At 45.3% G+C, this 21,525-nt stretch overlaps 1 protein-coding gene across 2 annotated transcripts in view; it reads left to right on the forward strand.

Moving 5' to 3' along the window:
• The window catches only part of DAAM1 (dishevelled associated activator of morphogenesis 1), a 210,934-nt gene that overhangs the window by 178,165 nt on the left and 11,244 nt on the right, over positions 1-21,525 (forward strand). For both annotated transcript variants that reach the window (XM_054970185.1, XM_054970186.1), the window contains exons 16-22: positions 4,267-4,370; positions 11,210-11,294; positions 14,675-14,781; positions 16,466-16,554; positions 17,714-17,882; positions 19,384-19,491; positions 21,218-21,278. In XM_054970185.1, the coding sequence (XP_054826160.1) occupies positions 4,267-4,370; positions 11,210-11,294; positions 14,675-14,781; positions 16,466-16,554; positions 17,714-17,882; positions 19,384-19,491; positions 21,218-21,278 (723 nt within the window). The remainder of the gene's footprint in view (positions 1-4,266; positions 4,371-11,209; positions 11,295-14,674; positions 14,782-16,465; positions 16,555-17,713; positions 17,883-19,383; positions 19,492-21,217; positions 21,279-21,525) is intronic.

Below are 21,525 nucleotides of genomic sequence, written 5' to 3' on the forward strand. Positions count from 1 at the left end.
AATTGTGTAAACCCGGCCTTGGAAAAGACCTTTAATTCCAGGTGTGCTGATGTTCCCCTTTGTGTCTGTGCAAATATGCTTGACCGACTAACGAAACTGCACCTTGTCGTCCGCCGTCTCTGATTTCGCATGCTGCTCTACCGCAGAGCCCTTTCCACTAATATCCCTTTACCGTATTGCACCTCTTCATTTGCATTATAATGTCTGCAGCAGATATTTCCGGAGTGTTGGGTGGGGAGGGGGGTTGCAACCAGCACCACTGAATTTATATATCCTTCCCAACTGTGCTTTGACTCTTTATTTTTTTCTCTATTTTGTGTTTGTGGGGTGTTTTTGTTTTGTTTTTTTTGTTTTGCTGTGACCACTGAACCGCACGCTTTTTTCCTGCCTTATCCCATGCTTCTGCTCTGGCTGTAGGACTTCTTTGTGAACAATAACTCCAAGCAGGTAAGTCGGCTTCCGTCAAAATCTTCTGTTGGAACAAGCGAGCGAGTCTTTCTCATGTTTGCTGGAGTGTCTAAGTGCTGGCCTTGTATATTAACTTGCAGAAGGACAAGATGAAGGTGGCGGGTCCTGATTCTTCAAAACCGAAAATGTTTGGGATTTGGGTACCTGTTTTGTGGAAATATTGCAGTAGCTTTGTGTCTGTTTAAGACTCAGAAGAGTTCTTTATTAAACTATTTAACTTATTTGATTTGATATATTGTCGAAGGCTTTCATGGCCGGAGAATGATGGTTGTTGTGGATTTTCCGGGCTGTATAGCCGTGGTCTTGGCATTGTAGTTCCTGATGTTTCGCCACCCACAGCTGCTGGCGAAACGTCAGGAACTACAATGCCAAGACCAAGGCTATACAGCCCAGAAAATCCACAACAACCATTATTTGATTTGATTTATAGTCCACTCTCCCAGCAAGCAGGCTCAGAGAGGATGATAAAGTATATATAATATTATCATATAAATATTATAAAAACATTTTAGGGCAGTGCACAATGGATCCCACATCTCAATTCTCAGATATCTTCAGAGTCCACGGGGCAGGATAGCCAAAGGCTAATTATTACAGGGTCAAGTTACACACACACACCACTGGCAGGAGGGCGGTTGCGATTATCCACCAGCCTCAACCACCCTAAGCCTGTCAGAACATCTCCATCTTACAGGCCCGGCGAAACGACAGCAACTCCTGCTGAGACCGGGCCTCCACGGACAGAGATTTCCACCAGGTAGGTGCCAGGGCTGAGAAAGCCCTGGCCCTGATTGAGGCAGGGTGAGCCTCCTTTGGACCAGGGACCACCAGTAGCTGTTTATCTGCTGCCTGGAGCAATCTCCAGGGAATATAGAGTGCGAGACGGCCCCGCAGTGATAATTGGGTTGATTTAGCGTTGTTCATCATTTCAAGACCTGGGGCCCTTTAAGCTGCCAGCAAATGACAAGATGTCACATGTCAGAGTCATGTAACAGGAATGGGACTCCGGAGTGATGACATCACCAGAGTCAGGGCTAGGCCTGTGGGCAGCAGACCAAGAGAGCTGGGGTCAGGAAGTAAACCGGGAACCAGGAGGTATACCAAAGGGAGGAACAAACAAAAGAGTCAGGACCATGGAGGAATGCTCTCCGCCACTGAGTGACTTCACCTTGCTGCCCTGCTGCCATTCTCAGCATGCATACAAAAAGAGACAGAAGGCGTGGCAATCTTACTCTCTGCTCTGTTGGTTCTTCCAAAAGCCAGTTTAAAAACGGCAGCTGTATAGGGCTAAAGTCCTCTGGATTAGGTCATCTCCAAGAAAGCACACAAGAGATGCGATACAACTTTTTAAAGTCTTTCGTTATGCATTTGCAGCAGCAGAGATCCGCAGTCTTCCTCGAACTAACCTGAATGACAGCAATTTATTCCTCATTCCTGTTCATCCGGCCCTTTTGCTCACTTCTGCAACCAGCCCACGCTACGTTTTCGGTCACGCGGTGGGACGGGAATGAATCACATTCATCCACTAAACACTTGTGAACTTTCTTCCTTTCAGTTATAATGTCAAGTTTCTCTGGCTGTCTCTGTTGAAGTACCAGAGAATGCCTTTTGTGTTCAGAGTGGTCATGACTGAACCGGTTTGACATTTTGCCTTTCACCTTTTTGGATAGTTTGGTGTGTTGATCCTAAATATTTCCTGGAGATAGGCGATCAAAGACCTTGTTGGTTATTTTAATCAATAGGAAGTCCAGATCCTCTCCCACTCTACCCTTGCTCTTGAGTTGTCCCATTCCAGGTCAACCCCCAGCCCACTGTCACTCGGTTTCCGTGCTCCTGCTTCTCTCCTTACTCCACTTCCTTCCTTTGTGTTTCTCCCTCTTGGACTTCTTCTGGACTTGTTTTCATTGTTTCCTGGCTCTCCATCTCCCTGACTCTTGAGCTCCCATTCTAGGGGCACCTCAAAGCAGCACGCTCTTTCTCAAAAGCTCAGTGTTCATTTGTGTTTCTGGGGTTGAGTGGAGTGCCCCGATCAAGTCGACCTCTCACTTCCCTCTCATCAACTGCACTGTGCACCATCAACCCACACCCACACGTAGGAGGCCATAGTGGCTCACCCAGCGACTGGAGAAAAGGAGTCAGCTGGAGTGGGGAGGTGGAGCCCTTGGAAGCAAGCCAGTTTCCAGTATATGCACCATGATCACCTTGAATCTGATAGTTGTGTTGGGTTCGAGCAGGGAGCAAATAGAAGGACTTCCTGTGAAACGCAAACATGCTTCCCTTTCTTCTTAACCATGTCCAGTGACAGCCATGGGTGGAGAGAAGGGAGACTGAGCTGTGCTCGTTGTCTGCCCTCTCCTGGTTTTAGCATTGGTGTACTGACATTGGATTAAGAGTCTCTCTACATGAGACATCTGACACTTGAAGAACACGTGTCAGGAGATGCAATTTTAGCCAGGAAGGGTAGTTTAAGAAGACAGACCTGGTGGCAGGGCAAAGGCTTTGCTATACACTGGAGCTGTGTGAAAGGGCTGTGAAATGCCAGAAGGGAAATTTCAGCCCATTAGAACCTCTCCAGGTCCAAGCCCAGCTCTGGAAGGCAGCTCCAGCCCATTTCCATTCCTTGTTGCTCTCTGGTTGCAATCCCACACAGTTTTAGCCTGGAGAGCTGAAACTGACAAAGCTTTGGGGAGGTGAAGATGAAATTAACAAACCCTCTCATGAGTGATCTCTGGCTGTTCTGTCTTTTTAAACTACGCTTTCCGGCTAACATGCTGTCTCTCTACATTTGACGAATACGCGCCGAGGCATTTCGTGGAGAGAGACAGTACGAGTGAACGCTGGAGCAAATTTCTGGTGTGACTTCAATCCCTGTGCCAGAACTTGGCAGTTATGTCTACAGACGTTAGACCATCTGCCCACACAAAGCAGCCTCCGTCCTTTGTGGTCCTGCAACCGGAAGCAGTGCGGTAGAGGAGCTCAGCCAGAGCTGCTTTGCATGGCAAAACTGTGTCCACCTCACAAGTAGCCGCTCTCCAGGGGCTTTTTAAAGCACCTGCCACTGAGAAGCCCTGGGATTGCTCCGGGATACCTACTGTGTCCAAACATGTGGCCCCTCTCCAAAAGTCTGATGAATTAAGTCATTCTTTTTCCATTTTGAGCATATGAAGTTCAGGGTTCTTTCTCTACCCTGATTGGCAGTGGCTTGCCAAAGCCTCAGGCAGAGAAATATCTCTCCCCGCCCCCCCCCCCCATCCAGCTGCTTGACATCTCTGTTTAACTAGAGATATCAAGGATTGAACCCGGGACCCTGGACATGCAAACCGTGTGCTCTACCACTGACCTATGGCCCCTTCCCTTAGAAGCAGCACACAGCTTGAAACGCCGAAGGTAAGGTCAACATGGTCCCCAGCTGATAGTAAAACAGTTCTAAACAGAGCATCATAATTTGTCTGTGCTTGGGAACCCCGTACACGTTCCTCGCGGGTCTGCACACTTGTGAGTTCTTAAATCTTTCCATCTGGGTCAATATTTATGTGCTTTCAACCAATAGTGTTTCTTCGCTTCCCCCCACACACACACACACACACACCTTCCCCGCCGCCGCCCCCCCTAAGAGGAGACAAGAACATGCCGTTTTATGAACAGCTGATTGTATTTCAGTGACAAGCTCTGGAATTTTAAATCTGTCCGCTTCGGCAAAACTTCTTGATTGATGCCCGGTATGCTGGCATGTGCCAGAAGTTCTAAGATGTCAGTGCATGTCTGCGTGTTAATGGATTCTGTTCACGTTCCTCCTAGAAAGAAGATGCCCTCGATGATGCGCTGAGTTCCAGGCATAAAGTCAAGGAGCTTTCGGTCATAGATGGTCGGAGGGCCCAGAACTGCAATATCCTTCTCTCAAGGTATCATTCATTCTCCCCCTGCCCTCAAAGGAGTGAGTTGTTCTGAGAGCGTTTCTCTCCGTGCAAGGCCAGCATCAAGAGTTGGCATCATCGGGCATTTACCAGGATCTGCAGGAGGTGCTTGGCAAACCTGCTGCCCCAAGGAAAGGGATACCCTTGCTTCCTGCTGGGCAAGGTGCCATGCCATCAGACAAGAGTGTAGTTCTCACACTAGAGAACCACTTTCCTTTACCTCTTCCAGAATTTTCCCAGCGTTGCTGTGGCCTCCAAAGTCCCGTTTGTTGCTGGGAGTAGCATCTGTAGGAGTCTCTTTCTGTGGCGTGCCAGTTCACCTCAGTGCCTTCTTGTTTATTAATGAATTATTTCTTCTTGCTGGCTTGTAGCGTCTTGCATATAAATATAGCTGTTACCAGGTCATACAACAGCCTGGTTTGTACAATATGTACAGAAAACAAGAGGGGTGGCAATGGGGCAATTGACAGGGTGTTAGGCAGGAATAGGGTCTCAGGCTACTGGCTTTCTCTTGGCTTAGCCTGCCCTGCAGGGTGGCTGTGAAATCAATGAGACATTTGCTGCCTTGATTCCAGAAGTTTGCACAATTAAACAAAATAACCTTGCAGACACCGAGCTGAAGAAGGTGAGATGCCACGTTCACAGTATTATATTTCAGTACCTTTTCCAGGATTTCTCCTTGCGCTGTCAGTTCAGTGAAAGATGCTTGCCTTTTGACAATCGCCCAGGACCGTATTCACCCTAGACTTTTATCTTCCTTTTCAAGCAAGCCTTTATTGGCATATAACCTAGACTTTCATAAAGCAATCCACATACTCTCTGGCACGCAGTGCAGAAAGATCCTGTCTTGCTTGATATTTTATCTCTTTGTGCTCGGCTGGGAAAAATGATTGTGCGGTGAGGTCATATTTAGTTTTCTCCTCCAGTCTAGCAAACAATTTAGCTCTTATGTTTTTGTTTTCCCATTCTTTTAAAAAAAAATTATTGAAACTGTATAATACACAAAAAATTACAAAACACACAAGAAGTCAGTGCTAACAACAGATAACAGTGAAACAAAATACAGCTGATAAGATTACAAGAAGTCGTAACGGGTTAATTACAGCTTTCAGGGAGAGTATTCTTATTATATCCAACATGGATAAACTTGACGTAGTAATACAATATACAATGAAAACGTGAAGTTAACTTATACGTTTACATATATATAAAAGAATTTTAGGCCAGGTAAGGAATTGTTACTTTCAAGGTATTCAAAAAATGGATACCATTGTAGTTCTCGGAAAGTGTTCTACTTGATAAACTTTATCATATAATTTTTCTGAAATAAAGTGATCCCAAATTTTTGCGTACCCATTGTTTCCCCATTCTTGCCAGGGCTGCCTGACCATTCATGGCTTTTTAGGTCCCCACTCTTAAGCTGCATTTTAAAAGGCCAGGCGTACTTGTTCCTTATGAAAGGGCGTGTGTGCTTGCACGGACTCCTTCCCTGTTTCTTTCCACCAGCGGTGTGCTGGGGATCATCGGTTGATAACGTGTTTGCTGTTTTAGCCTCAGTTGCATCCTCACAGCCTTCTTTCCCCTTTCTGCCTCTTACTGCTGCGTGTCAGAAATTTGCCTCTCACTTCCAAACACCAGCCCAGCTTAGAGCATTGGATTAGACTTGGGGGGATCTCCAGGGAAAGAGTTTTGAATGAGTAGCAAATGACTGTGCAGTTTGATTGCTCCCCAAGTTTGCCCCCAGGTGGTATTAAGAGGGGATTCTTAAATTCAGAAATTCAGCTTTCCCTCCTGTTTCCCCACTTGTGAGCTATTGATCAGTAGATGAGACCTTAATGCCTCTCCTCACAGATATCCAAGCTAAGGAGAGATGGGCTTCTTGTAGCCTGTGGGCAATAGCATTGGGGGCTGTGTTGGTGGCCCAGAAAACTGCCAGGGGTCCCATTTATGGGAAGGTATCTGGAAATAGCACGTCCTCCCAATTGAGAAGAAAAAGCAGCAACCAGTGACCTTTGAGAGCCAGTGTGGTGTAGTGGTTAGAGTGTTGGACTAGGATCCGGCAGTTCGCCATGGAAGCTCGCCTGTTAGCCAGTCACACACAATCAGCCTAGCCTAGCCTACCCTTCCAGGTTGTTGTGAAAATAAAGTGGAGGAGAGAAGAGTGAGGTTAAGTTGCTTGGAGTCGTCATTGGGAAGAAAAGCAAGGGGCATAAATAGAAAAAATATTTTTCAAAAAACTAAAATAAGCTGATTTTCTTCAGTTTAATTTTGGATGTGTTCAAGAGTTGACTTTGGTGTGAATTTTGTGGCCATGTCCCCCCTTCCGAAAAACAAATACTTTCACATGGGCTGGCCATTTCCCCCTAGGCGGCAGAACAGGAGAAAGAAATGCAGAAATGGGATTTGGAGTAAGATTAGGTTCTCTGTCTTAAGGGTCTGGAAAATCAGTCACTTTTTAAAGTTTGATCCTTCTCAGAAAAGCTTTCATACCGTCTCCTTATTTGAAAAAATGGACCCTAAACCTATTAAAAGGTATCTGGGCAGAGTATGTCAATCACAGAGAGAACATAATGGGTGTTTGGAGTTTGCTGGCTGGTGTCAGTGTAAGAGAGAAAAAAACAAACTTATACTTAGTTTAGGTTTAGAAAATAAATAAGAGTTCTTTATTATAGGAACTCTATACTCTGATAGGAAAGAGGAGAGAGAGATTCTTATCTACGTATCTAGTCTTGGGATGGGCAGGGATTGCAGGACAAGTCCTGCATGCATGGTGCAAGATAGAAAGGAGAGATAGTTGTGTGACAAAGGGAGGAAGAGAAGAATGTCACGAGGAGGAAGTCCTGAGATTAGCAATCTGCACTTTAAAGAAAAGTTCAGGGGAGTGAGGAGTAAACAGATGCCCTGACCTCTCTATGTTTTTAACTTTCTGGTTTTTCTCCCTCTAAACCTGAGGAAAGGGGCAGTGTTAACTCCTCCTCTTCTAACACTCCTTTCTAGGCAACAAACCAGAAAGAGTTCAAATTCATTGTACTTGATGGCAATCTCCAAAAGGTGTAATGGCGGTGTTCAGCACACACAAGAACACAGAAAGAGCCCCATTGGATGACACCAGTGGCCTGTCTAGTCCAGCATCCCCTTCCACACGGCAGTCAGCCAGTCTCTCTGCAAGGCCCACAGGGCAATAGAGGCCAAGGCATTTTTCTGATGTTGCCGCCTAGCACCAGGTCTCAGAGATTTGCTGCTTCATCAATTGCCGGCAACCCCCTGCTAGGAGCAGCACTAGCCCCGCCCACAGTGGGAGATCAGTCGATTTTCCAAACCAAATGGGAAACACAGGGGAAGTGTTACCCTCTAGCACTTCTGTGTACAGTCCCACATTCTGCAACCAAGCTCCACCCCAAAGTCACTTCCAGTTGGCGGAAGCCAGGTCCAGCAGGCATGGACAGCGTATTTCCCACTTTGATGTTGTTTAGCCACAGATGCTGTTTGGTGGTGCCCCCCAACTTAAGCAGTCTCCCTGCGCACATTGCCTCCTTATCCTTCCACCCTTTGCCCCAAGACTGAGAAGCCCTGGGCCTTTATACCTTCTTCAGCCCCTCCTCCTGGACATCGAAGAGCTGATTGGCTGTTTTTTGGGGTGTGGCTTAGAGCATCACCTCCCCCTGTGGTTACTGCTCTTGATGGTGGTGAAGTGATCCGTTAGAAACGGCTTTAGAAGCCAAGGAGAAGCATCAAAAGAAAAGCTAGGCCCAGTGTTCGTGAACTTCGGCACAGGCTTTGTGCCATACCTGGTCAGATCAGGGCTTTGGGCGAGCTCCATTTTGTTGCTTCTCTGCCAGTTTTCCTTCCAGGTGTGAGGATTCCCCAGTCTATCGTGCAGGTAACAGTTCTTTTCATCTTCCCCGGAAGCGCACCTTAAAAGTTGCCCGTGCTACCTTCTTTTCTTGTATGCATTTTGTTTGTGACCGGCTTGACGTTGCTTTCATTCTTTTGTGAGCTGAAGTCTGTTGGAACCAAAAGTTTACTGGGGAAGGGCCTGGGGTTCCTATCCAAAGAATTTGTTCCACCTCTACCTCCCTTTTAGGGTGTGTTTTTTCTCCCTCTCCTTTTCACCCTTACAAGGTGATCCATCCATCTCTAACAAAGCTGCACCCAAACAGTTCACTTTTTTGTCAAGGCTTTGCAAGCTGTCGCATCCCATCGAAGTGTGTCAGGATTTTAAATCCTTGCGACAGCCAGCACCGTGACCCAGTTCCACCCTCGGGACGATTTGCGCTCCACGGCGGCTGCCAACAAAGATAATGACTGTGGGTTTTCAGGATAGGCTTATAGCTTTTTCTGGCCCCTTTCCCGTGGTGTCGTCGGCGTTCTATTTTGGCACTGAGAGATGACTCTCTCCCCCGCCTTCCAAAGAAATACATTCAGCAACTAGCTACAGACATATTCATGCAGAATGTGATCATACACACACCCTTCCAGTCCCAGAGTGCAAAAGCAGGGCATATATTATAACCCTTGCTTGACAACCACGTGATAGGCTTGTTAACCTTTCACGCGTTCCCTTGCCAGTCCCCCAAAACAAGGTCTGCCCTTTGGAAAGGTGTGGTTTGCAACACACAAATGTCCCAGTTAGTCACTTTGAGGCCCAATCCAGCTCCCAGCTCTACACATCCACTCCCATCTAGGTCCTGATTCTCCAGAAATTAAACCATCTGGAAGATATTGTGTGTCTGGTAAAGAAACTAAAACAGGAGTTATCCCAGGACTGAGCCCACAGAAGGCGACTGGTAAAATATGGGTTTGGTTTAAGAATCATTGCAGCTTTTTACGGGTACCCTGTCTGCTAATCTGCAGCACAGAAGCTGAGATGCAAAAAAAGAGCATGAGAAAAGAGGGGAAATAAACCTGCCTGTTGTTGTCCAATCATCCATAGTTGCCCAAAGTCACATGTCTGATTCTCCTTCCAGCAGTATTCACTAAGATGGAACGTTCTTTCCCGTGTAAGACTGCATGCATAGAAGCAAAGAGAAGCTTCCGCAATATCTGTGCCACCTGACCTGCTGCCCTCTCTAAGCCTCTCCGCAAGCCAATCATCTGGTTTTTCATCTAATGACTTGAAACTATAGCTACCTGTTCCCAACTGAAAAGAAACCTGTGTCACATGTCTGATTCTCCTTCCAGCAGTATTCACTAAGATGGAACGTTCTTTCCCGTGTAAGACTGCATGCATAGAAGCAAAGAGAAGCTTCCGCAATATCTGTGCCACCTGACCTGCTGCCCTCTCTAAGCCTCTCCGCAAGCCAATCATCTGGTTTTTCATCTAATGACTTGAAACTATAGCTACCTGTTCCCAACTGAAAAGAAACCTGTGTTTTAAGACATAAAGACTTCCCTTCTCTGCCAGGCTTTTAGTTGATGGATCAGAGCGGCTCTTAAATCTGATTGGTTTCATTGGAATGGATGGATTTTTGTGATGCTGTCATAAATTGCTGACACCGATTGTTTTACCGGCCACATTGAAACATCCCCTTTGTTTATGATGGGCACTAACACAGCTTGCTTGCCATGTCTCCTCCCTCCCTGGTTTGGAAGCAAGCTCCAATTTTTAATGATACTTGAATGCAGGCCTGTGGACAAGTAGGAGCATGTTTCCTCCAAACTGGGTTCTAGACTGCTGTTTAATACCCTTTTAGAATACTGGTTTGTAGGGAGAAAACACTCCAGTTTTCCTGGGTGCCTAAATTTGGTTGTCATGGCAAATTGCTGTTTGGTTGAAAGCGATCCAGAAGGTTTCCATTGCACTTTGTGCTCGAGTGGAGGGGAGAGAAAGCATAAAATCATGTTTGTACCCAGCATTAACAAGCTGAGTCATTGCAAATGAGGCCAATGTCTGTTTATATTTACTTATTTATTTACAATATCTATAGCCTGTCTTTCAGCCCAATAAAGGACTCCAAGGTGGTTAACAATTAAAGAAATAAAAATACATCATTAAAAACAGTTCCAGTCACAGTTAAATGCATATATAAAACGGCAAACAGCAAATTTAAAACTCAAGGCAGGAAAGAAAGATCATGGACGGAATATGGGGCAGAATGAAAATGGCTTCCCCAGCTGGCAGGCGGCAGTGATAGAAGGGGGCAGACGAAGCTCCTCGGAGAGGGAGTTCCACAATCTTGGGGCCATGACCGAGAAGGCCTTTTCTTGGGTTGACACCTATCTAGGCTCAGAAACTAAGAGGGCCTGAGAAGGGCCTGTGAAGATGACCATAGTGGTTGGGTACATTCATATGGGAGTAGGCAGTCCTTAATGCTGGCCCCATACTGTATACGGCTTTTAAACATGATAGCATTAATTTTTTTTAAAAAATGTGAAACGCTGCATTTTTTTTCCAAATATAAAACTAGTCTAGCAATGCCACAAATAAATTAATTAAAAATAAATGCTGTTCAAAAGATAGATCAGTGACACCTGTCCATTCTTTTATATCCTTGAATAAGCTCACCTTGTTTCCTGAGTTCCTTCTCATCGCATCCATCCCCTCGGTGCTGAGCATCAAATGAGGAGAAACCTGGCCCAGAATGCACCTGGATTTCCCCTGCACATTCCCGCTTCCTCTCTCCGGCCTTTCTGCTGTTTTTTTTCCTCTTCGCCCTGCTTCCCCCACGCCCCCATCACTGGCCTGTCTCTCCAGACGAGGATCTTAGCTGCTACAAACGATGCCATCTCTTTGGCAGAGTGATACCACTTGACACTGGGGTTCTTCGATGCTTGCCTAAGCTTTGCCTTCCTTATATAATCCTCTGCTCTCGTTGCTGCTTTTCCAGGCTGAAGTTATCAAACGACGAAATCAAACGTGCGATTTTGACGATGGACGAGCAAGAGGACTTGCCAAAAGACATGCTGGAGCAGGTGAGCGCAGCGGCTTCCCGGATGCTCTGAAGAAAACACGTGGACTGTCGGAGATAGATTGAAGAAATACATCAAGAGCGTCAGATGAGGACCAGGAAGATCTGGGATTAAGCCAAAATGCTTAGTAACCGGCTTTGGGCTGACCGCTTTCTCTGTCTAGCCAATAGTAATTCGAGTGTTGGACTACAATCTGGGAGACCCAAGTTCAAGTTTCCCCTCTCCTGTGGAAGCTCACTGAGAGATAAGCTACAAGAGATGAATTACATGAGGAGGAGCACGTGAAGGGAGTTGCAATGTTAGGCGTGAAGCTGAGTTTTAAAAGAGATCCGACGGCTTTGTCAATTTCCCCTCTCTACAGAGCTAGGAGCTGCTCAGAGGATTTGTTAATTTCCTCTTTGCCTCCTAGAAGGGGAGGTGAAACTGACAAAGCCTTCCAGAGGCAAAGAGGAAATTAACCAACCCTCTGAGCGGAGATCTCCCTGGCTCTGTAAAGATGGGAAATTGACAAAGCCTTCTGATCTCTTTTAAAACTCAGCTTCCCGGCTAACATTGCGACTCCTTTCATGTGTTTCTCCTTGTGTAATTCGTCTCTTGTAGCTTGGCTCTGAGTAACCTTGGGCCAGTCACACACTCTATAGCCTAACCATCAGGGTAGTTGTGAGTATAAATTGGAGGAGAGGAGAACAATATACCTCTTAGGCTTCCTACTGGGCTGAAATGCAGAATCTAAATAAAGTAAATAAATAAATAGTCTACCTCCCAAAGCTGTAATGAGGCTGACGTGGAGGTGGAGGCGGATCAAGTACGCCATCCTGAGCCCCTTGGAGGAAAGGAGAGAGAATACACAATACCCAAGTGCAAGTGTCTGTTCAACTCAGAAAGCTAGGAGTGCGTTTCACGCTTGGGATCTCTGTACCTCTGTGTTCCTTGGTCACCAGGGCTCCTGGCTGCCTTTTCCCTCTTTGTCTTTACACGGCTGTTTCGCCATGCCAAGTTTTCCCTGTGTTTAAAATCGAAATTCTGCAAAGCTCCCTTTAAGGCCCGAGACATCGTACAAATGTGCGACCGCTCCATACCATTCCAGTTCCCCGGCCCTGCTGAGGAATTGCTGAAAGGAGTGAGGAAACGGGGAGGTCTCTCCTGCCAGTGAGCCATGCCATTATCAAAATAGAAAAGAGCCCAGCAGCACCTTTAAGACTAACCAACTTTACTGTAGCATAAGCTTTTGAGAATCACAGGTCTCTTTGTCAGATGCATGGAGGGTATCTTACTTCTTCTGACCCTCCATGCATCTGACAAAGAGATCTGTGGTTCTCGAAAGCTTATGCTACAGTAAAGTTGGTTAGTCTTAAAGGTGCAGCTGGACTCTTTTCTATTTTTGCTACTACAGACTAACACGGCTAACTCCTCTGCATCTATGCCATTATCAAGGAGGCTATCCCGGGGATGGCAAAAGTGGTTTGACTAGATCATACCACACCTGGGAAGTCATTCTTTGTGTGGGAGAGGAATGCTCGAAAGCACTGCCACGCCCTGGAGTTGCGACTAAACTAGTCTGCTTGGAGATTGTTTTGTGTGTTTTTTTTAATCAGTTCATTCCAGGTTGAATTTTTGAATCTCGTGTCTCTCTGAAAATGCAGGCCATAAAAAAGGCAAAAGCGCTCAGGGTTTCTGACGGCCTGTTTGAACAGCCAAGTGGCCTCTCTCTGAACTGGCACTTTGTGCAGAAATGACACTGTTTTTCAAGCAAACTTCCCGCCAGGGGTCAAAACTCCAGGGGAGGGAGAGCGGGGGTTTTTTTCTACAGGATGTGTGTCGAAATACTTTTGTCAGCAAACTTCTGAGCAAGTCCTTCTCAGATAAGCAGTAGGAAAAAATTGATCCCTCTTCCTCCCTTTCCCTTTCGGGAGGCAGGTTTTTTTCTACCGCCTCTCTCAGAAGGGCTTGCTCAGGCATTCTTTGCCACTGGGCCATTACAGGTTCGTCCCACCCTCACACCGTAGCTGTGATTGATTTCTCCTCTGGCCGTGCACCTCAGATGAAATATCTTGCTGCAAGAGGAAACCTAAGTTGTGACTGGAAAGTACTTGATGCTGAGAGCCAGTGGGGGTGTAGCGATTAGAGTGTTGGGCGAGGATCCGCCGGAAAAGGCCACTCGCTTGTAGCCGCCCCCGCCTTCCTTCAGTGGCTGCATCATACAGAGAAGGCCTTACCTAGAGGATCTTAATCGTTTTAGGCCAGTCAGTGTCTTTTCCTTCCTTTAATGGTACAGCTTGAATGGCCTAACCAGGGCTCATTCGAGGGGGAACGCGCAGGAACACAGTTCCGGTAGTTCCCCAAAGAGGTCACATGTCAGGTTGCCCCGCCTACCTGACTCTCAGCCATTTGGGGCCTGTTTCAGCCTGGATTGGGGCCGAAATGGCCCGGATCAGGTCTCTGACGGGTGGTGGATCACTCTCCCGCTCAGCAGCGGCCCAATCCTGACCATTTTGGGCCCCTTTTGGCCATTTCCAACCCCCTTTTGCCATTTTGGGCCCAATTTCAGCTCTGAATGGCCAGGATTGGGTCCAAAACAACCAGGATAGGTGATGTCTGGGGGTGTGGCATATGCTAAGGAGTTATGCTAATGACACACTTCCAGTGATGGCAAGGGGCGTGGCCTATGCTAATGAGTTATGCTAATGAGTTCCTCCAGCTCTTTTTCTACGAAATGACCCCTGAGCCTAACCATAGGGATTTGACGGAGGGAGGGAGGAAGAGCTACAAGCTCTGCTCTAATTGGAGTCATTTTATCAAGTTCTTCTGCCTTCAGCTCCCTCTGAAAGCGTTCCACGTTGTGGAGGAGCTGCTTTAGATTTCCAGCATTTATCATCTACCACCCAAGTTTTCGCTAAGCATTCCAGCTTCCCTCTGTTAGAACCATTTGACCATTCTGGCAGCATCACAAAGGCATGACTTGTTGAGGTTACAGCCTATTTAGTGATTTTTGGACATCCATCCCAAACTCCTGAACTGGGCCTTCTCTCGCCCCACGTGCCTGAACTGAGCAGCTGTTCCCAGGCACTTCTGGTAATGAACTTGACGAGTACCCTCTCTTCCATTGCACCGCCGTGGGGTGAGGTGTGCACCTGCATGCTTCCTTTAGTAAACATGGAGAGGCCAAGTGTCTATTGACAAGCGGTCATGTGAATCCCTGCAATGGCCTGCTGTGCCCAGTTAGATGCACAGGGCGCTCCTGCTGTTCAGGCTCCCAAAGGCAGGTTCTCTTCCTCCTATCTGTTCTTCTTGTACGCTTTGGGCCTTATTGACATTTAGAAACAAGCAATGCTGTCTAAAATTAAAAGCATGCTTCTTCTCCCCCCCCCGCCCCTGCTATTTAGCTCTTAAAATTCGTTCCTGAGAAAGCTGACATTGACCTCCTGGAAGAACATAAACATGAGCTGGATCGGATGGCCAAGGCGGACAGGTTCCTCTTCGAAATGAGCAGGTAATCTTTCCCTGCCCAGGGAAATCCATTCAGCCTGCAGAGGTTGGAAAAACTTGGCAAGCCACGTGCTGTTCCAAGCATAGGTTGTATGTGTTTGAGAGGAGGGCAAAGGAGAGACCTTCTGCCCTAAAGGTAAAAAATGGTTGTCTAGAAGTAAAGCTGAGACAAGGTTGGAGCAGTTGCTGAAGGCTGCTGGAAGAGGCAATTATGCAAAGATGGGTTCTTGCCCGTAAAATGTAAAGTGCAAGCTTGTACAGCCTCAGTTAATCTCGGGGCTGTGCAGGGAAAGGAGGTGTAGTTTAACCCTCCAACTTCCATTCTGTTTTGCTATTTGAAATCAGGCTACCTGTTTTGGGGTCCCCCCCTTTCAGTATTTTAAATGGGAGGAAATGTTTCCTTTAAAGAAAAATGTGTTCATCTTCTTTAAAATGTAATAATAAAACAAGAGGAAGGTTGTTTCAAATACTGAAACTGCGGTGAAGATTAAAGGAAAGGGTGAAATCCCTTCTTCTCCCTTCACTGCACAACTCCAAGGCAAATGGAGACGATGCAAGGCTGCGAGAAACATTTTGTGGGTTAAACCAGATGGTTGATCTTTGTCCAATCTGGGTGAACGGAGGAAGAGGCTGGAAGCAATCGGGCCGGTCCAATTCATTTCAATGGGTGGGTGAGGTATCTGCTATAGATCAGCTGTGAGACACTCAGCCTGTCTGTTTTGACAAGGAAGGGGGAATCTCCCAAGGTGGATTTGATTTAAATTGAATCGATTTAAATCACTAATCAGTAAGACTAGATTTAAATCATGGTTTTCTACATAGAGACTCATTCTTTTCTACATAAAGTCTCCTCACACTTAGCTTCTTGTGCAGATCTCGTCTACTCCCAACAATCTTCTATTCATTGAATTTTTTGAAACTTAGCACTTAAGAGGTAAGGGGTTGGTTTTGTGTACAAAGATTTGCAAAGGAACAATGGGATTACGATCTTTTTCTCAACCGTGTATGTTTTATTTTATAACCTTTTTCCTGTGAAGAAGAGACGTGATCTCTGCAGACACAAATGCACAGTTTTGAGAGCTGTAAAACCAAGCATCTGTGAGAATATCTTCTAGATAGAAAAACTGCCCAATAATCTTACAGAAACCTCTGGGAGAGCATGACAGTGTGAACGGATTCGTGGAATTTGTTTACCAAATAATTTAAACATTGCATGAATATACAGCCTCATGCTACATAATCCTTATTCCATGATGATAACCTTTGGACTATATCATGTATCTTAAATAGAAAACTATCTTTAGAAAGATTTTTCCTTAAAAAGCATTATATTAAAAAAAATCCAATTTAAATTTTAAAAATCGAATTTTTTTGATTTTTAAAAAAAATCATTGATTTTTATCCACCAACATCTCTATTATATTTAACATTCAGATAGTGGTGGGCATGTGGCACGCTGTTATCCCGGGGTAGGGTCTGAAGGCACATGACGTGGATAACCGTGCTTGAAGCAGAGCAGGTCTGAGTCTAGTCTGTGCTTGGACGGGCGACCTCCGGAGCTGTACACCGCCTGGGTATCACAAGGGAAGGAAAGTGGGTTATATGTGTGAAATGGACAAGTTCTGAAACCTCCCGTCAAAACTTTTTGCTATTCCCCAACTGGATGTGTTTCCCCCCCTTTCTTGAAGGATAAACCATTATCAACAAAGGCTCCAGTCGTTGTATTTTAAAAAGAAATTTGCCGAGAGAGTGGCTGAAGTTAAACCTAAAGTGGAAGGTAGGTTACTTTTTTAATGTCGAAATTTGCTAATAGTAAAACCAAGTTCCCCCTTTCTTTCCCCCTTTCCTCCTGTCTCTTTCTCTAAAAGGTTTTTAAATCAGTAGCGGAAAGTATGGGGCATCAGCCCGGGGTAGAGTTAGGACAAGAGCATAACTGTGGCACGAAAGGGTCTTGTTAGTATAGACTCACAGAATCCTAGAGTTGGAAGGGGCTTTACAGACCATCTAGTCCAACCCCCTGCAGAATCGAGGAACGGCCTAAAGCATCCCCGATAAGTATTCATCCAATCGCCCCTTGAAGACTGCCAGTGCAGGGGAACTTACCACATCCCTAGGCAGCCAATTCCTTTGCTGTATTACTTTAAAGTAAGTACATTGGCAACTGCAAGAAGGCCAAATGACACGTTATCTTTCACACAAGTTCTCCACGGAGGCTTGCAGCCATATTGAAGTTCTGTCTTACAGGTGGTAACACCATATAGAAGTGCCGCAGAGGCCCAGTTCAGATTGGGACCATGGCACTGGGGGAGGAGTTTGGCCATTAAGCTCAGAAACGATTCAGCAATGTGATTTCCACCACCACCAAATGTTTTCAGGGTGACAGATGCGAGACCAAGTGTCGTGTTTTTGTTCAGAGGCTTAGTAAGAGCAGCAGGCCTGGCAGACCGGTAAGGCTGCAGTTTCCTGTAGGGCCTTCTACTACCACCTCAGCATAATAAAGTACATTTAAATACTACTACAGAGCGTGGAGGAGCTTAAAACCATGTGACACTATCTACCAGCAGGTGGTTTGCACAATAGCCTTTGAGTTGACTCATTGTATAACGCAGCAAGGGCAGCCCCTGGGGCAGTGGGGATTTCAGCATCCCACGCTCCCCCAGCAGTCAGTCCAGGGGTAACATGTTACGCTAACCTGTTCTATGCAATCTTTCTTTCTGTTCTTTCTCTCTCCCGCTTCTTTTCTTTCTTCCCCTTCCTTTCTCTTTCTCTTGGCAATTTATGCTCCAGCAGGCGCTGTGGATTGGCATGTTATTAAGGCATAGAAATGATGAGTTATAACACCACTGTGAACCCGTGCCATTGACTGGGTAGTATTTTCTGACTGCGTGTCTCTGACTGCATGTCTCTCCTTCCTCGCCCCCCCCCCCCCCCGGCAGCCATCCGCACCGCTTCCAAGGAAGTGTTCCACAGCAAGAGCTTGAAGCAGATCCTGGAGGTAGTTTTGGCCTTTGGCAACTACATGAACAAAGGCCAAAGGGGGAATGCGTACGGCTTTAAAATCTCGAGCCTGAACAAGATCGCGGACACAAAATCCAGCATTGACAAGTAAGTCGTTCCTGCCTTTGAAGGCTTATGGTTTCTTCCAGGAGGGAAGGCCGTACTCGGGAACCTCTCTCTTTCGTTATCTGCTGGAGGGAGCGCTAAAGAATTCACACCCACATAGAACAGCAAAAAAATTACTTGTGAACATGCGTAATGGAGCACAGCTGTGTTGACATGTGGTTGCTTTTAGGGATCTGCCTGTTGCACCAATATAGATAAAAGCACATTACAATAGTCAATACTAAGCAATACTAGGCCATGTGCTTGTATTCTAGATGAACTTTCAAACTTTGCATGAACTGTCTGTGTGTTTTTTTCTAAGTGTTAGGTAGTTCTAACAGGTGTGCTTTAATCTTTTGACAGTTAATTAAAATAGTGGACTCTTATCGAGATTAATGTTCCTCTGTCAGAGATTCAACCAATAGTGATCTCTCAACTTAACTTTTTCTGTCATTTCTCAGAGATTTATAGTTTTGTTTTGCAAGTTTGAGTGTAACGTCATTTTTTACTAATTGGAAGGAATAGAAACTATGAATATTCAATGAAGCATCAGACCAATTATCGTTTGTTTGTGCTATCACATGAAAAGCTCTTAGATATTTGCATATGATGACTTATAAAACTGCAAGTTCAGATAGAATGTCAGAGCTCTGATGGAAGAAATCTCTTGAAAGAATTTAGATTTCTCTTTACGTATGCATTCCATAGAAACTTTGATTATATTAAACTTAGAATTTATTAGGAAATGTTAGCAAACTTATTTCTTATTGCCTTTCTGTGTTCTGTTTTTACAGGATTTATATTAATAACCATTTATATTTTAATTACTTGCTTCATTAAAAAACTAGGGTGTATTTTCAATAAAGTGAAATAAACTCTAGACAGGTGTCTGTGTGTTTGATAAGGAGTTGCAAAGTAATATTGAACTCTATATAAAATAAATGTACTGATAAACAGGTGGTTCAAAGAACTTAGCTGTTTGACAGGTCTGAGAACTAATTGCTGAAAGCTTTTCAAGAGAAAAGATACATCTTTCTTTTGGTTAAGTAGAAGCTTAGTTTCAGACAGGGGCAAAAGCTCGTTACATGCCTGCTTTATTGTGGCCCAAAGTGACTGTTGTACCTTCAAAACATCTATCAGCCAAGCTGGCCTTGAAAGTTAAGAACAGTTCCTCGTTTAGAATTGCTTTTGGGGGTAGTACCAGGCTGCTCCATGTCAAAAAAGCAACCTGAATTGCCTGCTGCATTTAATAGAAGGCCGGTTCTCCTAGAACGGAGCAGTTGTGCATCGTTCTCCATAGAGTGCAATTGGCTTAACAAAGCCGCAAGTCACTTGCATTCACGATAAGAGTTCAGAAACCAACTGCATTCTTCAGAACTCTTCTCTGTAATTGCAAATATATGATTTTCCTATTGAGGAACAAAAACAAAACAACAACACCCCCCCCCCCCCAATATTCTTTGCATGTGTAATAGGTGTGTTAACACACTTTGTTTTGTCATAGGAACATTACTCTGTTGCACTATCTCATCACCATCGTAGAAAAGAAATACCCCAAAGTTCTCAACCTACATGAAGAACTAAAGGATGTCCCCGAGGCTGCCAAAGTCAAGTAAGCTTGTTTTTTAAAAAAACTCTATCCTGCCTTTCCACAAAAAAGAGCAAGGCAGATGTCAAGAAGACTGAAAAGCAGTGATAAACATATCGGGATGTACATTAGCCATATCTTCCTTTGATGCAAGACCAGCAGGATTTGAGTCCCGTGGCATCTTAGAGACTGACAAGATTGTCAGAGTGTAAGCTTTCGAGAGTCAGAGCTCCCATCTTCAGACACCATGATGCAAGAATAATATAACATAATAACATTTGATGTCCCTTCAGGACAACTTAACACCCACTCAGAGTGGTTTACAAAGTATGTCATTATTATCCCCACAACAATTACTCTCTGAGGTGGGCGGGGCTGAGAGAGCTCTGAGAGAGCTGTGACTGACCCAAGGTCACCCAGCTGGCTTCAAGCGGAGGAGTGGGGAATCAAACCCGGTTCTCCAGATTAGAGTCCTGCCGCTCTTAACCACAACACCAAACTGGCTCTCGCTGGTTTTGCAGTGTGCAGGGGGGAGTAGATGATCATGGCAACAAACCGTGTTCATGCCCTCTGTGCACAGAGATTTGTCGTGACATCTCAGTGCAATATGTGCTTTCAGATGGGTGGCTGCTTTTTCTGATTCTGTGACCACAGGTATTCCTGATTACATCTATGTACATAGATGTTTAAAGCACCTTTATTTATGATAGTGAAGAGTCCAGTAGCACCTTTAAGACTAACCAACTTTTATTTATGATGGCATTTCTGTGCCACTTTTCTTCCCAAAATTCCCAAAATTGCAATACAACCAATTGAAACAATCTAATATAAATAAACAAGACAAGGAAAACACATCATGGAGTTGGTCCTCTTTCATTAGCCTGGCTGTTGTAGGTTACCAGCTAAGTCAAGGGCCAAGAGCCCTTTGGCTCTTGTACATTTTGTGCCAAAGGCCTCAAGCTTCTGGCCATGCCCAGCATTAAGTACCTGCAAGAAGAGGAGAAAACAACAGCAGCTCAGATGCTGTCCTATAATAATAATAATAATAATAATAATAATAATGATGATGATGATGATGATGATGATGATAATAGATTTATATTCCGCCCTTCGGGACAACTTAATGCCCACTCAGAGAGGTTTACAAAGTGTGTTATTATTATCCTCACCACAATCACCCTGTGGGGTGCGTGGGGCTGGGAGAGCTCTGAAAGAGCTGTGACTGACCCAAGGCGACCCAGCTGGCTTCAAGCGGAGGAGTGAGGAATCAAACCTGGCTCTCCAGATTAGAGTCCTGCCGCTCTTAACCAGAATCATTCATGAGTGTCATTAATTTTCCTTTCCATACATACTGCCTTTTTTTCTTGTAAAGCTGTGCCAATGTACCTATTTGTTACAAATGCACCAAAGGGGAGGCTGGACAAGTTCTTAAAAAATGAGACGTAGTATTTAGGGTGGCTTTCTCCCTGTCATTCTTGTCTTCTGTTTGCATGGCGTATGTTTTCTTAAAAATTATTTACAAAGGCATATTCAGAGCTGGATTCCTCCACATGTAGTCCATTTTACATTCCACCCCCTTATTCTCCTGCTGGTGTCAACTGTCTCCATCTGTGGTGCTGATCCAAAAGATGGATGTGTATTTCCACCAGCACTCTCCATGGGAGAAACACAGGTGACTTCAGAGTTACGTTCTGGAAATTTGCCAGAAGCAGCTTTGAAAAATGTAACGTCTTTCCTTTATTTCCGGCAGCATGACGGAGCTAGAAAAGGAAATTGGCAACTTGAGGAGCGGGCTGAGAGCTGTGGAGACCGTAAGTGCGGCTTACTCACTTCATTGTCCCCTGCTGTGAATCAAAGAGGGCTTTTTTTCTTTTTTAAGGATCTAGCGTTGAGATTCAGGAAGCGAAGCTTTTATTTTCTCGAGGCCGGCTGCTTTCTCTTCCCCAGCCTGCATGTCGTCATTCCTTATTAGGTTTTATAGAACTTCTGAGTGCCGGACGGGCGTCCCTTCACGGTGTTTTGTATGTGCCCTGGTTTGTTCATTGTCTTTTTATTCTC

This window comes from Eublepharis macularius, chromosome 2 (assembly GCF_028583425.1).
Source record: "Eublepharis macularius isolate TG4126 chromosome 2, MPM_Emac_v1.0, whole genome shotgun sequence".
NCBI classification, from domain to species: Eukaryota; Metazoa; Chordata; class Lepidosauria; order Squamata; family Eublepharidae; genus Eublepharis; species Eublepharis macularius.